The 19,699-nt window shown below is 36.3% G+C and overlaps 1 protein-coding gene across 1 annotated transcript in view; it reads right to left on the bottom strand.

The window, feature by feature from the left end:
• Positions 1–19,699, bottom strand: part of Idh (isocitrate dehydrogenase [NADP] cytoplasmic) — a 92,672-nt gene that overhangs the window by 5,623 nt on the left and 67,350 nt on the right. Inside the window, exons 7-8 of the mRNA XM_067086503.1 lie at positions 12,156–12,290; positions 11,692–11,854 (exon numbers count right to left, since the gene is read on the bottom strand). Of these exons, the coding sequence (XP_066942604.1) occupies positions 11,692–11,854; positions 12,156–12,290 (298 nt within the window). The remainder of the gene's footprint in view (positions 1–11,691; positions 11,855–12,155; positions 12,291–19,699) is intronic.

Raw genomic sequence — 19,699 nt, 5'->3', positions numbered from 1 at the left:
CATAGCTTCTATATCCCACCTGCGTTAAGCAAAAATCCATAATAAGTTGGAACACCCCTCTAAAAATGCTTACAACTGCCTACTTTAACAGTTCAAATGCCAAAGGCCCCCCCTCTAAAAACACTTAAAACTGCCTATTTTAATAGTTACAACACCAAACATACCTTAAACTATCATCCTAAAACCCTTTAATATAATTTCAAAGTCATCTTACAACATTACCCTTAAAAATAGGGCTTACAGCTATGTGTGAAAAGTAAACTCAAGTCCCCCTACATTCAAACACTGCCATTTTCTCTCATACAGTATTGAAGCTGTCCTGTTTTCTTTTTTCAGATATGGAATTCACAAGAAGAGTTGAATACTTTACAGTACTTAAAAATGCATTGAAAAAAATACCAAATTATAAATGCAATCAACAGCGATACAGTATTCTCTTGTTTATCTACATGTTACAATGATTTAATAATTTTAAAATATTATTAATGTAAATAAACAGCAAAATATTGATAAAATGTTATTTCACTTACAGAATCCATTTGTACTGTACAGTATTTTATTGATCTGTTATCATCATATATTAAAAATGGATTGTCCCAACATCTGTAATGTTTACGTTCTGAAAATCAGCTGATTGAACCTGCTACAAAAGAATTAGGAAAATTATTTTTTAGTTGCTAAAAGAAATGAATGTATTAATGGAATTATCATTCTTCATTTTGTACATAAAAATTAATGATACAGTAATTCATATTTCACTAAGAGAGAGAGAGAGAGAGAGAGAGAGAGAGAGAGAGAGCTGGTGTTTACAAATGAAGTCTCAGCACAGCAGCTGGGGACAAGACTTGACTTGACAGGCTGGGGACGGGACTTGACTTGACAGGCTGGGGAGGAGAGTAAAGTATGACCTTGTGTTGCTTACGTATGAAATTTGGACTTTAAATATTTTCATGGTGATTAGAGAGGAAACATTAAGTGATAAAATATTCTCTTGTGTCCTATAAGTTAAGTATACCTTAATTTAACCCTTAGACGCCTATTGGACGTATCATACGTCGACTAAAATTGTCTGTTGGGTGCCGAGTGGACGTACCGTACGTCGACTACAAAAAATTTCAACCTTCGGTCAACTTTGACTCGACCGAAATGGTCGAAAAACGCAATTGTAAGCTAAAACTCTTACATTCTAGTAATATTCAATCATGTACCTTCATTTTGCAACAAATTGGAAGTCTCTAGCACAATATTTCGATTTATGGTGAATTTTTGAAAAAAACTTTTTTCTTACGCACGGGCGGTAACTCAGCCAAAAATTTCATAAATTCTTTTGTCATTTTGTCGTAATTTTTGCTGTTCTATATTAGCCGTTACATAAAGTTTTATATATGAAAATGTGCGCAATTTCATGTACAATACAGCAAAATACAACCCATGGTTGTAGCTTTTATCAGTTTGGAAATATTTTCATATAAATCATGGTAACTGCCAAAATTTCAACCTTCGGTCAACTTTGACTCGACTGAAATGGTCAAAAAACGCAATTTTAAGCTAAAACTCTTACGATCTAGTAATATTCAATCATTTACCTTCATTTTGCAACCAATTGGAAGTCTCTAGCACAATATTTCGATTTATGGTGAATTTTTGAAAAAACTTTTTCATACGTCCAGCGCCAGAAATTCTTTAAATCACGTTGTCGTAATGTTTGCACTGTTTTATATTAGTCGTTACATAAAGTTTTATATATGGAAATGTGCGCAATTTCATGTAGAATACAACAGAAAATCACTCATGGTTGTAGCTTTATCAGTTTTGAAATATTTTCATATAAATCACGATAACTGCCAAAATTTCAAGCTTCCGTCAACTTTAACTCGACCGAAATGGTTAAAAACGCAATTATAAGCTAAAACTCTTACATTCTAGTAATATTCAATCATGTACCTTCATTTTGCAACAAACTTGAAGTCTCAAGCACAATATTTCGATTTATGGTGAATTTCTTAAAAAAAAAAAAAAAAAAAAAAAAATTTGCCTTTACGTCTGCGCGGTAACTCGGCCAACATCTCAGAAATTCTTTCGTCATGTTGTCGTAATGTTTGCATCGTTTTACATTAGTCGTTACATAAACTTTATATATGAAAATGTGCACAATTTCATGTAGAATACAACAGAAAATAGCTCATGGTTGTAGCTTTATCAGTTTTGAAATATTTTCACATAAATCACGATAACTGCCAAAATTTCAACCTTCGATCAACTTTAACTTTCGACTGAAATGGTAAAAAACGCAATTGTAAGCTAAAACTCTTACATTCTAGTAATATTCAATCGTTTAACTTCATTTTGCAATAAATTGGAAGTCTCTAGCACAATATTTCGATTTATGGTGAATTTTTGAAAAAACATTTTCCTTACATCTCTTGCTGCAACTCGGCCGAACATCTCGGAAATTCTTTCGTCTCGTTGTCGTAATATTTGCACCACTTTAAATTAGTCGTTACATAAAGTTTTATATATGAAAATGTGTGCAATTTCATGTACAATACAACAAAAAATAACTCAGGGTTGTAGCTTTTATCAGTTTTGAAATATTTCCATATAAATCACGATAAATAGAAAAAATTCGATTTTTGGTCAACTTTAACTCGACCGAAATGGTGAAAACTGCAATTGTAAGCTAAAACACTTACAGTCTAGTAATATTCAATCAATTAGCTTCATTTTTGAACAAACAGGAATTCTCTAGCACAAAATTTCGATTTATGGTGAATTTTTGAAAAACATTTTTATGTCCGCTACAAGTACGAATTCATGCATTATTTTGTGATAATATTTTCTGTGTGTTGCTTTGATCGTTTTAAAATTTGTTATATACCAAAATCATCGCAATTTAGTGTACAATACAACTAAAAAAATTAACTCATTAGCTTTAACTGTTTTGCTTACAGTTGCGATTTGTATACAATTATATAAGAGTTTTTTTTCGCTGTCATATATTCAATATTTATATATGATAATGATATTTTTTCATTTCTGATGGTTGCATACTAAACTTCAGGCAATGTAAAAAAAAAATGAGCCAAAAATGAACTCTTAATCTTGAAAACTAAGCGTGCTGTGATTTTTTGAAAAAAACTTTTTTTCCGCTTCAGCGCTAACTCACCGAACGCCGCCGGCATACGGGAGACGTTTTTGTAAATAGGGCTTCGGTGTTAAAGAGTTAACCAGACCACTGAGCTGATTAACAGTTCTCCTAGGGCTGGCCCGAAGGATCAGATTTATTTTACGTGGCTAAGAACCAACTGGTTACCTAGCAATGGGACCTACAGCTTATTGTGGAATCCGAACCACATTATGAAGAGAAATGAACTTCTATCACCAGAAATAAATTCCTCTAATTCTTCATTGGCCGGTCGGAGAGTCGAACGCTGGGCCAACAGCGTGCTAGCCGAGAGCTCTACCCACCCCTCCAATGAAGAACTTGTGTCCTATAATACATGTGATAATCATAAGGTCAACTAAACTTGTAATGAAGTACGGTTCAGAAAATCAGAGAAAAAATATGGCAACACGTATCTACAGTACAGTAAAAACAATTACAAATGTTGAAACAATTTTTTTTTACATATTACGATGATAATATACACCAATACAGTATAATGGATTCTATAAGAAAAATAACATTTTATTGATATTTTGCTGTTTTTTCATTAAAAGATATGTAGAGAGAGAGAGAGAGAGAGAGAGAGAGAGAGAGAGAGAGAGAGAGAGAGAGAGAGAGAGAGAGAGAGAGAGAGAGATTGAACTGAGGTGTTTATGAACAATGGTAAGCTGTTTTGTCATTTTACAGGATTTTAATTTAGCATTTTAATGATATTTTGCTGTTTACATTAATATTATTTGAAAATTAGTAAATAATTTATCATAAAAACTGTAATCACGAAAATACAATGAAAATTCACTAATTAGTGAATATTGCTCTGCGAAAAAATTCACGAATTAGTGAATTTTCTGCGATATATTTAGAGATAAGTTCCACAGAAAAACCTGCGATTAACTGAAGGCGTGACCGCTGATCAGCGATCAAACAGGGACCCACTGTATTACAGAAACTTGATAACCATTGTTGGTTATACTTTGGACCTTCACATGACACTTGTTTAATGGTTATTATCACTTTGCATTCCGAGCATTCAGGAGCAGGGTTATCTGGGCTGCTCATTGAGTGTCCATGAATCAGACGAGGATGACCTATTCGGTGATGTGTCAAAATTACTTGTGTATGTGTCTCTCTCTCTCTCTCTAGTATGACGAACTCATTTTCCAACGCCAGGTTTTATTTAATTTATTATTTTCAGGTTCTTCCCTTCATTTATTTATAATATCTATTTTCATGTGTGTTACATAATCATTAACAGGGATATTTACATTTGATCTTGTCATATGGGCTGCTTCTTAGGCTGCTTTATCAGCCTCTTCATTTCCCTTAATCCCTACAAAGGCAGGGATCCAAAACATTTCTATATTTTTCCAATTATTATACAACTTATGGAAAAATAAGTTAATTTGTTGTACAATGTTATTTTTTGGTTTGTAACTCTGAATGGCTTCTATAGCTAAAAATCACAAAATTATTACAAGAGGTTATTTTACAGTACTGTAATTATTTTTATGGCTAATGCTACTGCACACAACTCAGCTGTAAGTACTGAAGCATTATCAAGTAGAGAGAACAGATATGTTTTGTCTCGGGACACTGCAGCATATCCTACTCCGTATTATGAATTAGATCCGTCTGTGTATGTCGTGTAATGTAGACAGTTTCCAGTCATACGTTCTACTGCGTGTTGTCTATCATGTTCTGCGGTATATGAGTAACTTTTTGATAAATATTTTAAGTGTGTGCAAATTCTCATTTTATTCATAGTCCCAGGAGGAGGTAATTTTACTACTGAAGGTAATTGTATACTTATATTCTGACTCTAACAATCTTCTAGCTCTAACAGGAAAAGGTGGTGAATGACTATTTATGAATACATCTCTTAATTCAAATTATATTTTTGTTGGAGAATCACCTGTCTGAATTCTCAGGGCACTCTTCATTATTATTAACTCTGTGGAGAGAGTGGTAGTTCACCAAATTCAACTTATAAGATGAGGCTGGTGTGATCTAAATGGTTGTGAACATATTCTAAGGCCTTCGTAGTGAATTGGATCCAATGTTTTCAGCATCGCGTCTAATGATAAGCCACATATTTTGCCTCCATAATCAATGACAGACAACACTGTTGCTTTATAAAATACAGCAAGGGTATGTCTATTGGCTCCCCAAATAGTGTTTGATAGTTTTTAAATTAGATTTAGTGCTCTTTTACATGTTGATTTCATATATGTTATGTGGGCTTTCCAATTTGAGTGAGTATCAAATACTAATCCTAAAAATTTTGCTCTTTGGCCAACAGTACGATGTCTGATTTTTAAATCTATGTCTTCACCTTTTTTCCACATTTCACCTTTATAAAACATGACTGCTTGAGTCTTATATATGGATAATTTAAAGCCTCCAGATGAGGTCCATTCATCTATTTTTATTATGATTTATTCATGATTCACTCTGCATGTTTTACGCGAGATGCTGAACAATACAGTATATGGCAAAATCATCCACATACTGTACAGGTCTAATTTACTGCTAAAGTAAACAGTGTGCCATTAAGGATGCTTCCCTGTGGAACACCATTTTCAAGTGGAAATGTTTTTGACAAAACATCAATTCTCACCTGAAAAGTGTGATCTCTCAAAAGGTTTTGGATAAAGTTAGGTAAATGTCCACGGATGGTATTTTTTATATGTACTTGTATAACGATTTTAATATTCGATACCCTCATGTAACATCACATGCCGTTTTGATGTCAAACAAGACAGATACAGTAATTTGTTTTCATTCAAATCCTCATGTATGTGATCTATCACGTTATATAGAGAATCTAATGTAGATCTATTACATTGTAACCCCAATTGAGTATGGGTGAAAATTTTATTTTCTAGAATGCTCCATGTTAGTCGAGCACTTATCATTTTCTCTAGTAAATTGGTCTGTAATTATTTACATTACTGGAATCCTTTCCAAGTTTGAGGATAGAAATAATTATAGCATTTGCCAATCATCAGGAAATAAATTTCGAATCCATAAATAATACACTGTAAAGGTATGACTCTGCCAAAGGTGCTAAGCAGATCATCATCTCAAAACAAATACTGTCATCTCCAGGAGCAGATTTATTGCTGTTCAAGAGAGCATATTCCAGCTTTTCCATATTAAATTTTCTATTATAATATACATGCATAATAAATTTTCTATTATAATATATATCTTATGTTTCAAAATTTGTTATTAATTCTATATTATTTTTCTTTGTGCAAAAGTGTTTATCTAAGTTCTTATCACTACTTACATTTGCTAATTTTCTCCAATTACATTACTATTTCTTTTAGACCAAGTATTCTTTATTCATCTTTTAATATGGCATGTCTAAGTGCTTTAACATGGGTACCACTTATTTTCCTGAATTTTTCCCATATTTTTTGTATGGGAGTTTTATCAGAGAGATCTGTTACATATTTCCTCAATGAAATGATTCTTCCCTTTATTACTTTTTTAAATTTTGCAGATATTTTGTTGTATAGAGGTTTCAGTGTATCAATTTCCAGTAATACACAGTCATTTTTTGTAAAGTTCCTTCTAATATTGGTAATGCTTTATTCATTTTATGGAATTTTTTATTCAAATTATCTAATCGTCTCCCTATTGAGTGTTTTACTTCTATTAATTCTGTTAGCTTTATCAGACCACCATGGAGCTTTGTGTTTTGTTGGATGAGATTTTGATTTTGGTATTGTTTTATCAGCAGCATTTTTCATGAAATTAACAAGAAATTTATTAGTTTCATTATGATCTTTTGTATACTAAATTGGTGGGATATTCCTACTGTGCAGTTCATATAGCTCCCAATCTGCTTTAGAAATGTTATAATGAGTGACATGCTTGACAGGATCATTTTGTAATAATGAAATTAATATTGGGAAATGATCACTGGCGCAAAAGTCATCAACTGTATTCCAATCTAATCTGTTTACTATACTTGTACATACAGTTAGGTCTACTGAGGAAAATGTTCCATGTGTTTTCCAATAATACGTGCTGATTTAGTCATCATTTATACAGTATATGTCGTTTGAATCCATGAATTCTTCCATTTTATTTCCTGCTCTATTTGAGATTGTACAATTACAGTCCCATATTGGGTTGTGAGCATTAAAATCACCTACTATTAATGTAGGTTCCTTGGCATTGTTAAGTAAATCTTGAAGTTTATCAGTCAATCTTTATTAGGTTGTTTGTATCGTTTCTTATTCATATTTTAATTCTTGATATTTGCAAGTCAGTAAAGTTTACAGGTACTTTGTTATACTTTGTAATGTACATATATGGTTGTACCTAAATTTCCATCCTTCGCCTCTACATACAGATGAATACTGTGCGTAACCTGAAAAATTCTCTCATCTGTTACTGAGACGAAAGAAATTTCACAGTTACATGTATGTGTTTATTTGTTTTGTTGATAAATAAATGATTTACCTAATAATGTAAGTACTAATTTTCACTTACGATTAATAAGATTCAATAATAATAATAATAATAATAATAATAATAATAATATTAATAATAACAATAATAACATAACTGTAATTACAAAATTTATATATTTCCATAGTAAATTATGTGATATTTTAAACAAATAAAATTTCCCAATCTTTTGTGAAACCTTCGAAGAGAGGGGCAACGGCAAAGCTGTCAAATATGGCAATCATTGCCCACAGCATGTCAAAAGATTTCTGGTACTATCTCTCTCTCTCTCTTTTCATTTATAAATCATAAATTTCCATCTTTTCACATCTAACGTAAGAATAACTTCTCTCTCTCTCATGTTATTCTCTCTGTCTCCGTAATAATTCATAAATAAAAAAATTTAACTTGGTATTTCAAGTAACGTCAATCTCTCTCTCTCGTTATTCTCTCTGTCTCTGTAATAATTGACAAGTAATTTCACTGTCTTACATAAGGACAACCCTTATCTATCTCTCTCTCTCTCTCTCTCGAGGATTCGCAAATGTCGCATCTCTGAAGATCTTTTGTAACTGATGGAAAAAAATATATTTGGTTACCAGTGTGAATGGAGTCTGTGTGAAATAGCATGGGTGAGAGATGGGAGAGGAATTCACAGAGAAACTCTGCCTCAACAAGCACCTGATTTTTCTACCTTTAGTTTTCTGTAAAACTACTGAGATGACTATCTGTCTCTGTTCGCCCTCAGATCTTAAAAACTACTGAGGTTAAAGGGCTGCAATTTTATGTTGATCATCCACACTCCAATCATCAAACATACCAAATTGCAGCCCACAAGCCTCAGTAGTTTTTATTTTACCTAAGGTTAACTCAGTAGTTTTTATTTTACCTAAGGTTAAGGTTAGCCATGATCGTGCATCTGGCATGGCTACACGTGCCAACAACACAGGCCACTACCGGGCTGTGGCTGAGTTTTATACAGCATTATACACCATACAGAAAACTCGACTGCGCCAAAGAAACTCTGGTGCATGTTTTACTTATTTACAAAATAACAAAATGGACCTAAAGCATCTCATTTAAAACCACCATCGTTTACACATGAACCAGTTCAACAGAGGATGAATCGAGGACCAGCCTCCAACCACCTGCCACCTTCTCCATCCAAAACAGACAGCTGTAAAAGCCTGCAGACCAAAAGTTCATGACTTCTGTTACACCCTTCCTCACCATCACATTCACCTCATCCCCTCTGGTGAGATCCTTCTGCAAGCCGGGAATGTATGTATGGAACTGGGCAAGATCAAGTATATATGGCATATTTCACTTATTTTACTCATTTTGCCCTATCACAGAAACTGTTTGGGTAAAACACCCTGTGTTTATATCTTGAGTACATATGGCATTTCTAAATGATGACTGCTGAAAGTAAATTCAATTTAAGAACACTCCTAAAAAGTAGTTGATCATTTTCTGTTTTATTGGAATTAATAATTTTTCATTTCACCTTATATCACAGGAGCTTTACTTGTATGCTTGTGTGTGTATGTTTACATCTACATGTGGCATTTCATCAATGTTGACATCACCATCTCTACATAGTGTGTGTTCAATGTGCTTGTTTCTTAGCGCAGCATGATGTGTTGCCATTTTTCTTTTTTGCGTTGTTTGATTTACTGTACAGTATTTCATTACAAGTTTAGTTGACTCCAAGTATGATTATCACACACAGCATAACAATACACAACAGAACATTTTATCACTGTTGATACTTCATCTTAATTACAAAATATTTAAAATTGCAAATTTGTAGATGTTGGCAACACATTGTGCTATTTGTAACTCAAGTCTTGGTAGCATCATCCAAAGCAAAGAGTCTGTGTAAGTACATACCCTACCCACATGACTGCATTTCTGTTCTGGGTTGTAAAAAAAAAAAAAATGAGAATACTGTATACCTACAGTAAAAAATAAAAATGACACATGTAAACTAATAAAAAAGGGAAGGAGTGTGTGTTAAAGGCTTCACTGTCAGTGATACCTCAGCTTTCATTACAAGTTACAGTACAGTACTGTATTTATCCTTTAACAAAATGTGGAAAAATCATAAACATAAAAAAACAAGACAAAACAAGCTCTAGAAAGTCAGACATCTACCTAGACCAATTCACCCATCTCACAGTACATCTCTAACCCCTCCCAGTCAGGGAAACTGCTCCCCAGCTCCATCCACCTTCCAAAACAACCCCATCTCTACACAGCCTTATTGCCCCTCCTCTCCCATGGCGCCCAGCCATCCAATCGCCCCTACCTTGGAAACTTCTTGAGGCCTCCCCAAAACCCTTTCTCAGTCCTTGGTCAGGGAGTGTAAGAGAATGTTGAGTTCCAGGTAATGAAAATCTGAATAATTGAAGGATTGCTGTACACTAAAAATAACAGCAGACCAAGAAATCCAGACCCAATAGGTCTTGGTTTGCCAAAGATTCCATCAAGAGCAACTCGTTGCTGCCTACCTGTAAGGAAATTTTGAAGTAATCCTAAAACATCAACCTACTCCAAGATTCTGAAGTTATAGATAGATGCCTTGTGATTTACTAAATTGAAAGCAGCACTAAATTCTATTTGAATTATCACTCTACACTCAAAATCCTTTTCAAGCTTCTCTTGCAAATGACATGTCAAATCTAAAAAAGTATCACAGGTACCTAACTGCTTCCAATACGCATGACTATCAACTAACAATCCTTTAGATTCCACATACTGTACTTACATTGTGGCTTAAAAATAAGTTTTTCTGTAACTTTGGAGAGCACATGGAGAACAGAAATTGGTCTGTAGTTACTGCAGTCTGCATGTATGCCATTCTTTGGAAAAGGCACTGTACTACTAAACTTACACTCATCTGCAAAGATACTATGTCAACCTAAAAATCTATAGAATCAACTAATCTTGGGAGCCAACACACTAGAAACCTTTTTTTAAAAAAAGTAAAGAAACCATCAAGATCCTCTCCACCCCAGCCATCAATATTAACAAGAATTTTCTTAACATCCCTAGAACAAATGCAAATTTTGTAAGAATAGTTTCAAGATGACAAGTACCAGGAAGATGGACATCCTCTGCTGATTGCCTAACTTCAAAAGCTTGATGAAGCAGTTCAACCTTTTCCTTAGGGCCAGTAACCAATCTACCATCACCTGTGAATAGTGGTGGAATGGAAGATGCATCCGACCAAAAGATAGATAAGGCCAAGTTGGTCCACCACATATGAGGCTGAATAATTCCTTCAAGTTTCCTCTTTAAGGAATTACTGTAATTTCTCTCAGCTGTGGTAAATGCTATTCACAGCATGGCAAAATTAAACAAAAATGGTGTAATTTTCATGTGAATGATTTTATTTCCATGTGCTGATTTTGGTCTGTTAGTCATGTAAGCTTGTGTACATAAACCATGGCTGGTCATTTGTCCTGAATTTGATGATCCTTCTGGGGGCATAAAATAGCCATAAGCATTTCATTTAACTTCTTGGGATCTGGATCTGATATAGCACCTTAAATATTAAGTGCCTGACAAGCTTCAATAATGTGATCCCAATTGGCTCTAGATTCCAGCCAGACTGTTTTTCCAATGGTGGCATGAGAAATATACTGATTGACAAGTATATCCAATCTCAATGGGACAATGGTAATAAGTGCCTACAGTATATACTCCCAGACCTTAGACTCGATGACAGCTGGAACATCTGTGAATATGAGGTCTAATCTATTACCTGAAATATGCATGGATTCCTTAATTAGCTTACAAAAACAAGAGGAGAGACAGAACTCAAGAGCAAACCAGCCATGCAGATCTGTTGAATTTGAATGAAGCCACTCACTGTGCCTTGCACTGCAATCTCACACAAATAATGAATGAAGCATTTTAAATCCTGTGACTATGCCATACTAATCCTCTCCAAGAGTCATAGAATTGTCAAGATTTGGGTTGCAGTAAACAGCAAATACATCAACATTATAGACCCAATTCTATATCTTAAAACAGAAAAAACACAAAGGACTTACTTTGCCATTCCCTTTATGCAGATTGCCAAATCTTTGGTCATAGCACCCGATTCAATGGTATCAATGCAAACCTTCTCTAGAGTAACAGCAAATCTAGCCAAGGCCTCATTGTTGTCTAGCTTAGCTCGGTGAGACAGGCCACGAGTCCAGGCGAACACCGATGCTGTATACGTCAAAATATTAATCCATCAAATTATTGTATAGAAATTTTTGCAATAAAATTGATAGTCTACTGCATTATAAACCTGGTCAAGGGATAAACTACAATGAACTGAACATGACAAACAATGGTCACCACTTTATAAAAAATTACTCATTTTTTTCTAAGAGCATTTATTATTTCTATACTAAACGGTCATTGCATTTATTATTTCTGTACAAAATTCAGCGATTACTAAAATAGTTCACAAGCTGTCATTTGTAAAAAGATGCAAACAACACTATAAATTGACTATCCATCTTACCAATGGGATTAGTAGAGGTCTCCTTCCCTTGTTGATGCTGACGATAATGGCGGGTAACAGTTCCATGAGCAGCTTCAGATTCCAAGGTTTTGCCATCAGGGCACACTAACACAGATGTCATCATACCCAGAGAACCTGGAATGTACAAATTTCATGGCTTGAATCTTCTTTCAAAAGAACTTTTTTTCAGGACATTTCACAGCAAATGAAACAAGCACTGTATATACAGCAAATATGAATGACATTTCCTATAATTTGTGAAGCATCAGCATCTCTCTAAATTCACCTATCTTTTTTTACTTTAAAAAATAAAAAAAAAAAAAAGTCTTTTCATCTACTTATATGGAAAACACTGTACAGTATATACTCGTGTAACGCGCGATCTTGCATATTGTGCGACCCCAAATTTTCTCCCTTAAAAAATGATTTTATCATGTATTTCGTGTATCATGTGAGTTCCTTTTTTAAGAGACCATATTACAACAGACTAACCTCTTTTCTTCCATCTCTTTATCTATCCCATCTTCTTGTTAAATAAGTAAAAAAAGTAAAAGAGAAAGATAAAAGCATCGTTAGTAACGTTACACTCACTGCGTAAACGCATACAGCCATAAACAACTGAATGAGAAACAGCTGTTTTGCTGTGAACAACCGAATTGGATAACAACAGCTGTTTTGCCTGCATTTCAACCATTGTATGGCAGTAAAAAATACAGTGGTTATATTATAAACGATGTTAAGTAGAATAGGACTGATATCTTTTTTGCTATGGAGAAAAGATCGGCAAGGAAATATAGTTGGTATTCGTGGGGGATGGGGACCACAAACACCTGCGAATAGCCAAAATCTACAAATACTTGACATCCTCCTCTCAAAATGCTTATAACTGGCCATTTAGAAAGTTCAAATACCAAAGACCCTTCTAAAAAGGTTTATTACTCCTTATTTTAATAGTTCAAACACCAACTGTATACCTTTAAACTATCATCTTACACAGAATATACCTTAAACTATAATCTAAAACACTTTTGTTGCATTTCACAGCCATCTTACAACATTACCCTTAAAAATACAGTCATACCCCAAACTTACATGAGGTTAGGTAAATATGACCCTAATCATGCTCCCAAAGTATTACGCTAACTTTTAAATGAAACTAAAATTAGTGTAATTTTATTTAAAATTTAGCTTGTTATCCTTAAAAAAGAAATAAATGGTTGACATAAAAATCGAGTACTACACAGTTTCATAATAGCACATTTACAGTAGGTGTGTACGTATACTAATGTTACCCCTAATTCATGGGATGCCATTTTCTTTTTCACTTTGAGTAAAAGCCATTTTCTTTGCGTCACTAGGTAAACTTCATGCGTCACAGTCATAACAAAGGTACAATTCAATAAAACAACGAATGCATGTACAATGTTTGTAGAAGGTAGTACAGTACAAGTAAAATTTAATCAATTTAAAATTATATACTGTACAGGTAATGGCGTACAGAGAAATAATAAGTTGTAAAAATATGCTTGAGCGCTAACTTTTTCAGAGAGAGAGCACCAGAGAGAGAGAGAGAGAGAGAGAGAGAGAGAGAGAGAGAGAGAGAGAGAGAGAGAGAGAGAGAGAGATCCTGTAATACAGTAACTGTACTGCTTTTGTATCGTATTTATGCGCAAATATATAAATACAAATTGTCCATTCTGATTTTCCACCTAAAAACACCAAAACATATAAAATAGTACTTCAAAAATTAAACACACTTTCTGCAGGGGTATCATCTTAGAAAAGTGCAGTAACTTTGCGAATGGGTATCACATCTTGTAAAAGTACACCAACTGAACGTGCTGTAATAACATGCACATACAGATTGCACCAGCACTTGTCTCCGAGGTTAAAGTAATTTTTAAAGAACTCTTAGTTACATCTCTGATATAACATTAACGAATTCATTTTATAAAACGAGCACGACTGAACAACCTCATCTCAAGGTCATGTAAAGTAGTCCTAGTGACAAAGACTTTGCGAATGGACATAATACTTGTATGATATTTATGTACAAAAATATAAATATAAATTTTCCATATCAATTTTACAGTTAAAAGCATGAAAACTTATAAATATACTTCAAACATTAAACAAGCATTTTCTGCAGGGGTATCATCTTTGAAAAGTGCAGTAACTTTGCAAATGGGTATCACATCTTGTAAAAGTACATAACTGACTGTGCTGAAATTACCTTTGCATCATATTTATGCATGTACAAAAATAAAAATAATACATTTTTCATAAAAATTTTACACATAAAAGCATGAAATGCATTTTTCATACAGATTTTACACATAAAAGCATGAAAACTTATTACTTCAAAAATTAAACATAACCACTTCTGCAGGGTTTCTCAAGAATTTCGCATATCTGTGAAAAAATTGCATATGCCAATTAGTTAGGTTCCAGTGAAAAGTTCGTGTGTGTGTGTGAATTCGCGCAACTCGAATTGTGTAAGATCGAGGTATTACTGTATATGGCTTACAGCTAAGTGTTTAAACTATTCAAGTTAACCCTATTTTCAAGTGCATCCATTTTCTCTCATACCGTATTGAAGCAGTCCCATCTTCATCTTCTTTGTACAGTACATGGGGAAACATGGCTAGTTAAGTACTGTAAAGTACCTTAATAATTAATATGCACTGAGAAAAAATTTTTCTGATAGTTTGCAGCTTAACATTAATATTTGAAACTTAGTAAATCATTTTTATCATAAAAAATGTATTTTAATAATTAATATGCACTGAAAAAATTTTCTGATAGTTTGCTGTTTAACATTAATATTTGAAAATTAGTAAATAATTTTTATCATAAAAAAATGTATTTAGTATCATAAAAAATGTATTTAGTCACAAAATTAACATGAAAATACAGTAATTAGTAAATGTTTCTTGACAAAAAAATCCATGAATTGCCGAAATTTTCACGAATAATTCAGGGATAAGTTCCACAGAAAACTCTGTGAACAGGTGAAGCCGTGAATCCTGAACCTTGAATAGGCAGGGTCGACTGTACTGCTAAATTTAAGCTGCAAGTTGTAGCTGAAGATGAGAAAACAATGTTGAAGCTGCTAATAAATTCAAATTATTGTAAACAAGCAACATGGATGAAACTCCCGTAAACTTCGAAACGCGCGACCTTAAATAAAATTGGAGAGAAAAGTATTTTAATCAAAACTACTGGGCATGAAAACACATTTTACTGTTGTTTTCATGCCGATAAAAGATAAATACATAAAAATCATATTATGATGAAATCAAGGGAAATTAGCGAATGGAATCTGTTGATTTTTTTACAAAAAAAAAACATGCCCCCACCGCCATCTATTAACACAAAAATAAGAAAATTTAGTTCACAACGAGATATATTTAAGGGATTTTGACAAAGGAAAAATCTATTTCTGAGGGAGGCCCTGTGTCACCCGGTGAAATATCCATCCAGCACATATTTCTAGGTAAATTCATTGCTAAATATACCAGACAAAAAGCTATCAGGAATGCTGGGGTTACTACCCCCAGATCGATCATCTATAATAAAATAGACGTCGGTATAGGTAAGGGTGAGTGATTGTTGTCACTGCCACAGGACCGCACTCTGAAGATATCCCAATGACAAAACCCCGGAATGTGGGGAGCTGATCCAGCGCCCATACTCACCCGCCTGCCAACCGACGACCCCAGCGCCATCTGAACTCATTCCAGGCTAGCACCCCCCCACAAGCTTGGTATGCCTACTCGGGAGGGAAACCTAGATCCTGGGGTCATCAGGTGACACAGGGCCTCCCTCAGAAATAGATTTTTCCTTTGTCAAAATCCCTTTTCTGAGCTCGTCCCTGTGTCAGCCAGTGAAATCATAACAGAGAATCATACCAAGTCTTGGTGAAAGTCTAAAAGTGACAAACATTTAGGTGATCATGTATAAAAACACCATTATTAAAAATAGTTTTAATTATCCCCAAAATATAATTAAATACTATAGGTATAGCAGAACAACTGAGTTATGACTAGGGATATAATTTATACTATAATAAAGGACATGAGAATCAACTATGTACATCATTAATACTAAGGTGGAGAGGTACTGACACTAAATAAATGACAAAATTATAAGGGTACCTCTGGCCTTAAAACTAAATCACAGTGAGTATAACATATCACACACTTAAAAACTAACACATAAAGATTGTACATTATAATATTAGGAGCCAGGCTGTGAGGCATGTCTGGTCCAGGAGAAAATGGCAGGGCAAATAAATGAGGCAGGCGGGCAGGGGGAAAGGATAGGGATTAAAGGTTAATTTAAGGTGGAGGGATAATGCTCCCTACAGCCACCGTGGAGGGAATTTCAGAGCTTCCAGTGATTTCAGATAGTGGCGTTTAAACACTGATGGAGATTTCCAGCCCGTGTACTTCTTCAGCTCAGCGAAATTCATATTATGAAAATAATTAGTAGAGGTAGTCACCGCTCGGATATCATGAACCTTAGGGACTGAATCCGGGTTAGCTTGCTTAATAAAGTACAGGATTTGTTGTCTTATAGCCTTTAAAGAAAGTGTTCCACCTTTTTCCCTGATAAAAAGAGGACCAGACAAACACTGAGAAGTTCTTTGTAAGTAGGCCCTCAAAGTAGCGACTGGGCATAAGGACAGGTCTTGTGGAAGAGGGACAACCTTCCAGGGGGACCACCTATCCTGAGGGTCTTCGTTTTTTGCTAAGAATCTTTGATCTGGGGAAAGCAGAACTTCTCCTGACGGGAGGAAATCTACGTGATTGACACCTCTAGAGAGAGCAGACAGTTCTGAAATTCTGGCACCTGAAGCTAGACTAATTAGGAACAAGGTCTTCCTTAACAGATTCAAATAAGAACATTGATCGTTATTAATTTCTGAGGCTAATTTTAGAACATCATTAAGAAACCAGGAAACCGTATGTGGACGGGTCACTGGTCTCAAATGAGCGCATGCTCTAGGAATGGACGAAAAGTATGAATCTGTTAAATCAATCTTAAAGCCATGCAAAAAAACCTTTTTCAAAGCTGATTTTGCTGTGGTTATGGTGGCCGGAGCCAGACCCTTTTCAAACAGTGACCTAAAGAATGATATTGCCAAATTGGCGGTCATGATTTGGGCTTCAGATTCCTTTAAAAAGGATGCCAACTTTTTAACTGCTGAATCATACTGTCTGAGGGTAGAATCTCTGTTATCTGATTCAAGAAACAGAGTATTAATGGGATCAATATCCGCCCCTCTCTGAGCGGCGAATTTCATAAAGTCCATAAAGCCAGGGCATTCAGAATTCTTGAGGAAGCTGACACAGTCCTTGTTTGCACTATTTGAGTCAGCTGTGGCTTGGGTATCTGATGACACCGTAACTTGAGCTCCAGAAGAAGAGGGAACCAATTGCTCTTTGGCCAGTTGGGAGCTACCAAGGCCACTTGGCCTTTGAATGACCTGAGCTTGTGCAACACCTTCATCAGTAGGTTTATTGGCGGAAACAGATATATTTTCTGCCAATTGTTCCAGTCTCTGGACATTGCATCCGTGGCGTGAGCTTGAGGGTCCAGGTTGGGAGCAACATAACAAGGGAGTTTGTGATTGCTCTCCGTGGCAAACAAGTCCACCTGAAGGCCCGGAACCTGACAGCGGATCCATTCGAAAGAAGCCTTGTCCAGGGACCATTCTGACTCCAGCGGAGTTGTTCTGGACAGGCAGTCTGCAATAACATTCCGGACTCCTGCTAGATGGGTAGCTGACAGGTGCCAGCCGTGTTTCTCCACTAGTGAGAAGATGGCTATCATCACTTGGTTTATCCGGCTTGATTTGGAACCCCCTCTGTTTATGCAATGTACTACTACTGCGCTGTCCAACACCAGCCTGATATGAACCTGGTTGGTGGGGCGAAGTTTTTTCAGGGTTAGAAACACTGCCATCGCTTCCAAAATGTTTATATGGAACTGACGGAACATTGTGGACCATGTACCCTGTGCCTTTTCTTTTGGTGAGTATCCTCCCCAGCCGCTTAACGAAGCGTCTGTGTGGATTATTAGAGCTGGAGGGGAGAATTGAAGGGGAACTGACTTTGAGAGACCCATGACTGTGGACCACGGCCGGAGTCTTTTCCTTAGCACTTGAGGAACTAATGACACCTTGTCCCCGAGTTTGATATTGGCTCGTCTTCGCCACACTCTGTTTATATCTTTCAGCTTTGCTTTTAGGAGCAGGTCTGTTACAGATGCGAACTGAAGAGAACCCAAGATTCTTTCTTGCGTTCTCTGCGAGAGGCTTTCCTGTTTTTGAGGAATTGCCTGGTGGCTTTGGCTATCTCCCTTCGTTTGGCTGGTGGAATAAACAGTTTGTGCGAGACCAGGTCCCACTGGATACCTAGCCACTGAAATCGAGCCTCCGAGTTAGGCGGGACTTCTCCCTGTTTATCTGAAAGCCTAAGGATTCCAGAAACTCGATCACTATGACCGTAGCTCTCCGGCACTCCTCGACGTTGGATGCCCAAATTATCCAATCGTCCCAGGTATGCGGCTAGCGATATCCCCCGGACCGTAACTGTTGTACTACCGTTTCCGCCAGTTTCGTAAAGATTCTGGGTGCTATGTTGAGCCCGAATGGCATGACCCGGAACGAGTAGGCCTGTTTCCCAGTCTGAAACCTAGGAAGGGAGAGAAGTTCCACGCAATCGGGCGTGATAATATGCGTCTGAAAGATCTATAGAGGTGGTGACGGCTCCATGAGGAAGTAGAGTCCGCACCTGCGCGATTGTAAGCATGCAAAATTTGTTGCATTGTATATAAAGATTGAGATGCGACAGATCCAGGATTACTCTTTGTTGACTGGAGTCTTTCTTGGGAACACTGAACAGCCTGCCTTGAAATTTCAGGTGTCTCACTTTCTTTATGGCCCTCTTTAGGAGTAATTCCATCGCAAAGTCCCGCAGAGCCTTGGAGGACGGTTGATGAAATCTGATCAAAGGGGGAGGGCCCTTGATCCAGCTCCAGCCCAAACCTTTGGAGACTATACTGTGGGCCCATGGACTGAAGGTCCACTGGTCCCTGAACAGATAAAGTCTGCCGCCCACCTGATCGTTCTCACTGGGAGGGTGCAGGCTTGCCTCCTCTACCGCGGCCTCCTCTTCCCCGGGAGAGGGATCGCAAGGCAGCCTTGCCTCTGAAGGAGGCTCTCGCTCTAGTCCCCCTTGTGCTCCTGTTAAGACCCCGAAACGACCCCTGGCCCTCATAGGAAGGGTTAAATACAGGAGACGTTACGAAGGAAGGAGCGGCAAGAGAGTGCTGAGCTGGCTGCACCAGCACGAACTGTTGGGGTTGGGCCTTCGAGGTAGAAGGCTGGCAAACTGTCGAGACAGGTACAGCCTGGACAACAGCCTGCTGGTGTTGTCTCCTGTGCCTCCTGTATCTCTTACCAGGTCTACTCTGAGGGCCAATGGACTCGGGGGTCTTCCGCTTAAAGGCGGGGATACCCCAGCAGGAGCGCAGAC

The sequence above is a fragment of the Macrobrachium rosenbergii genome, chromosome 42 (assembly GCF_040412425.1).
Source record: "Macrobrachium rosenbergii isolate ZJJX-2024 chromosome 42, ASM4041242v1, whole genome shotgun sequence".
NCBI classification, from domain to species: domain Eukaryota; kingdom Metazoa; phylum Arthropoda; class Malacostraca; order Decapoda; family Palaemonidae; genus Macrobrachium; species Macrobrachium rosenbergii.
This window is presented reverse-complemented; position numbering and strand designations above follow the sequence as displayed.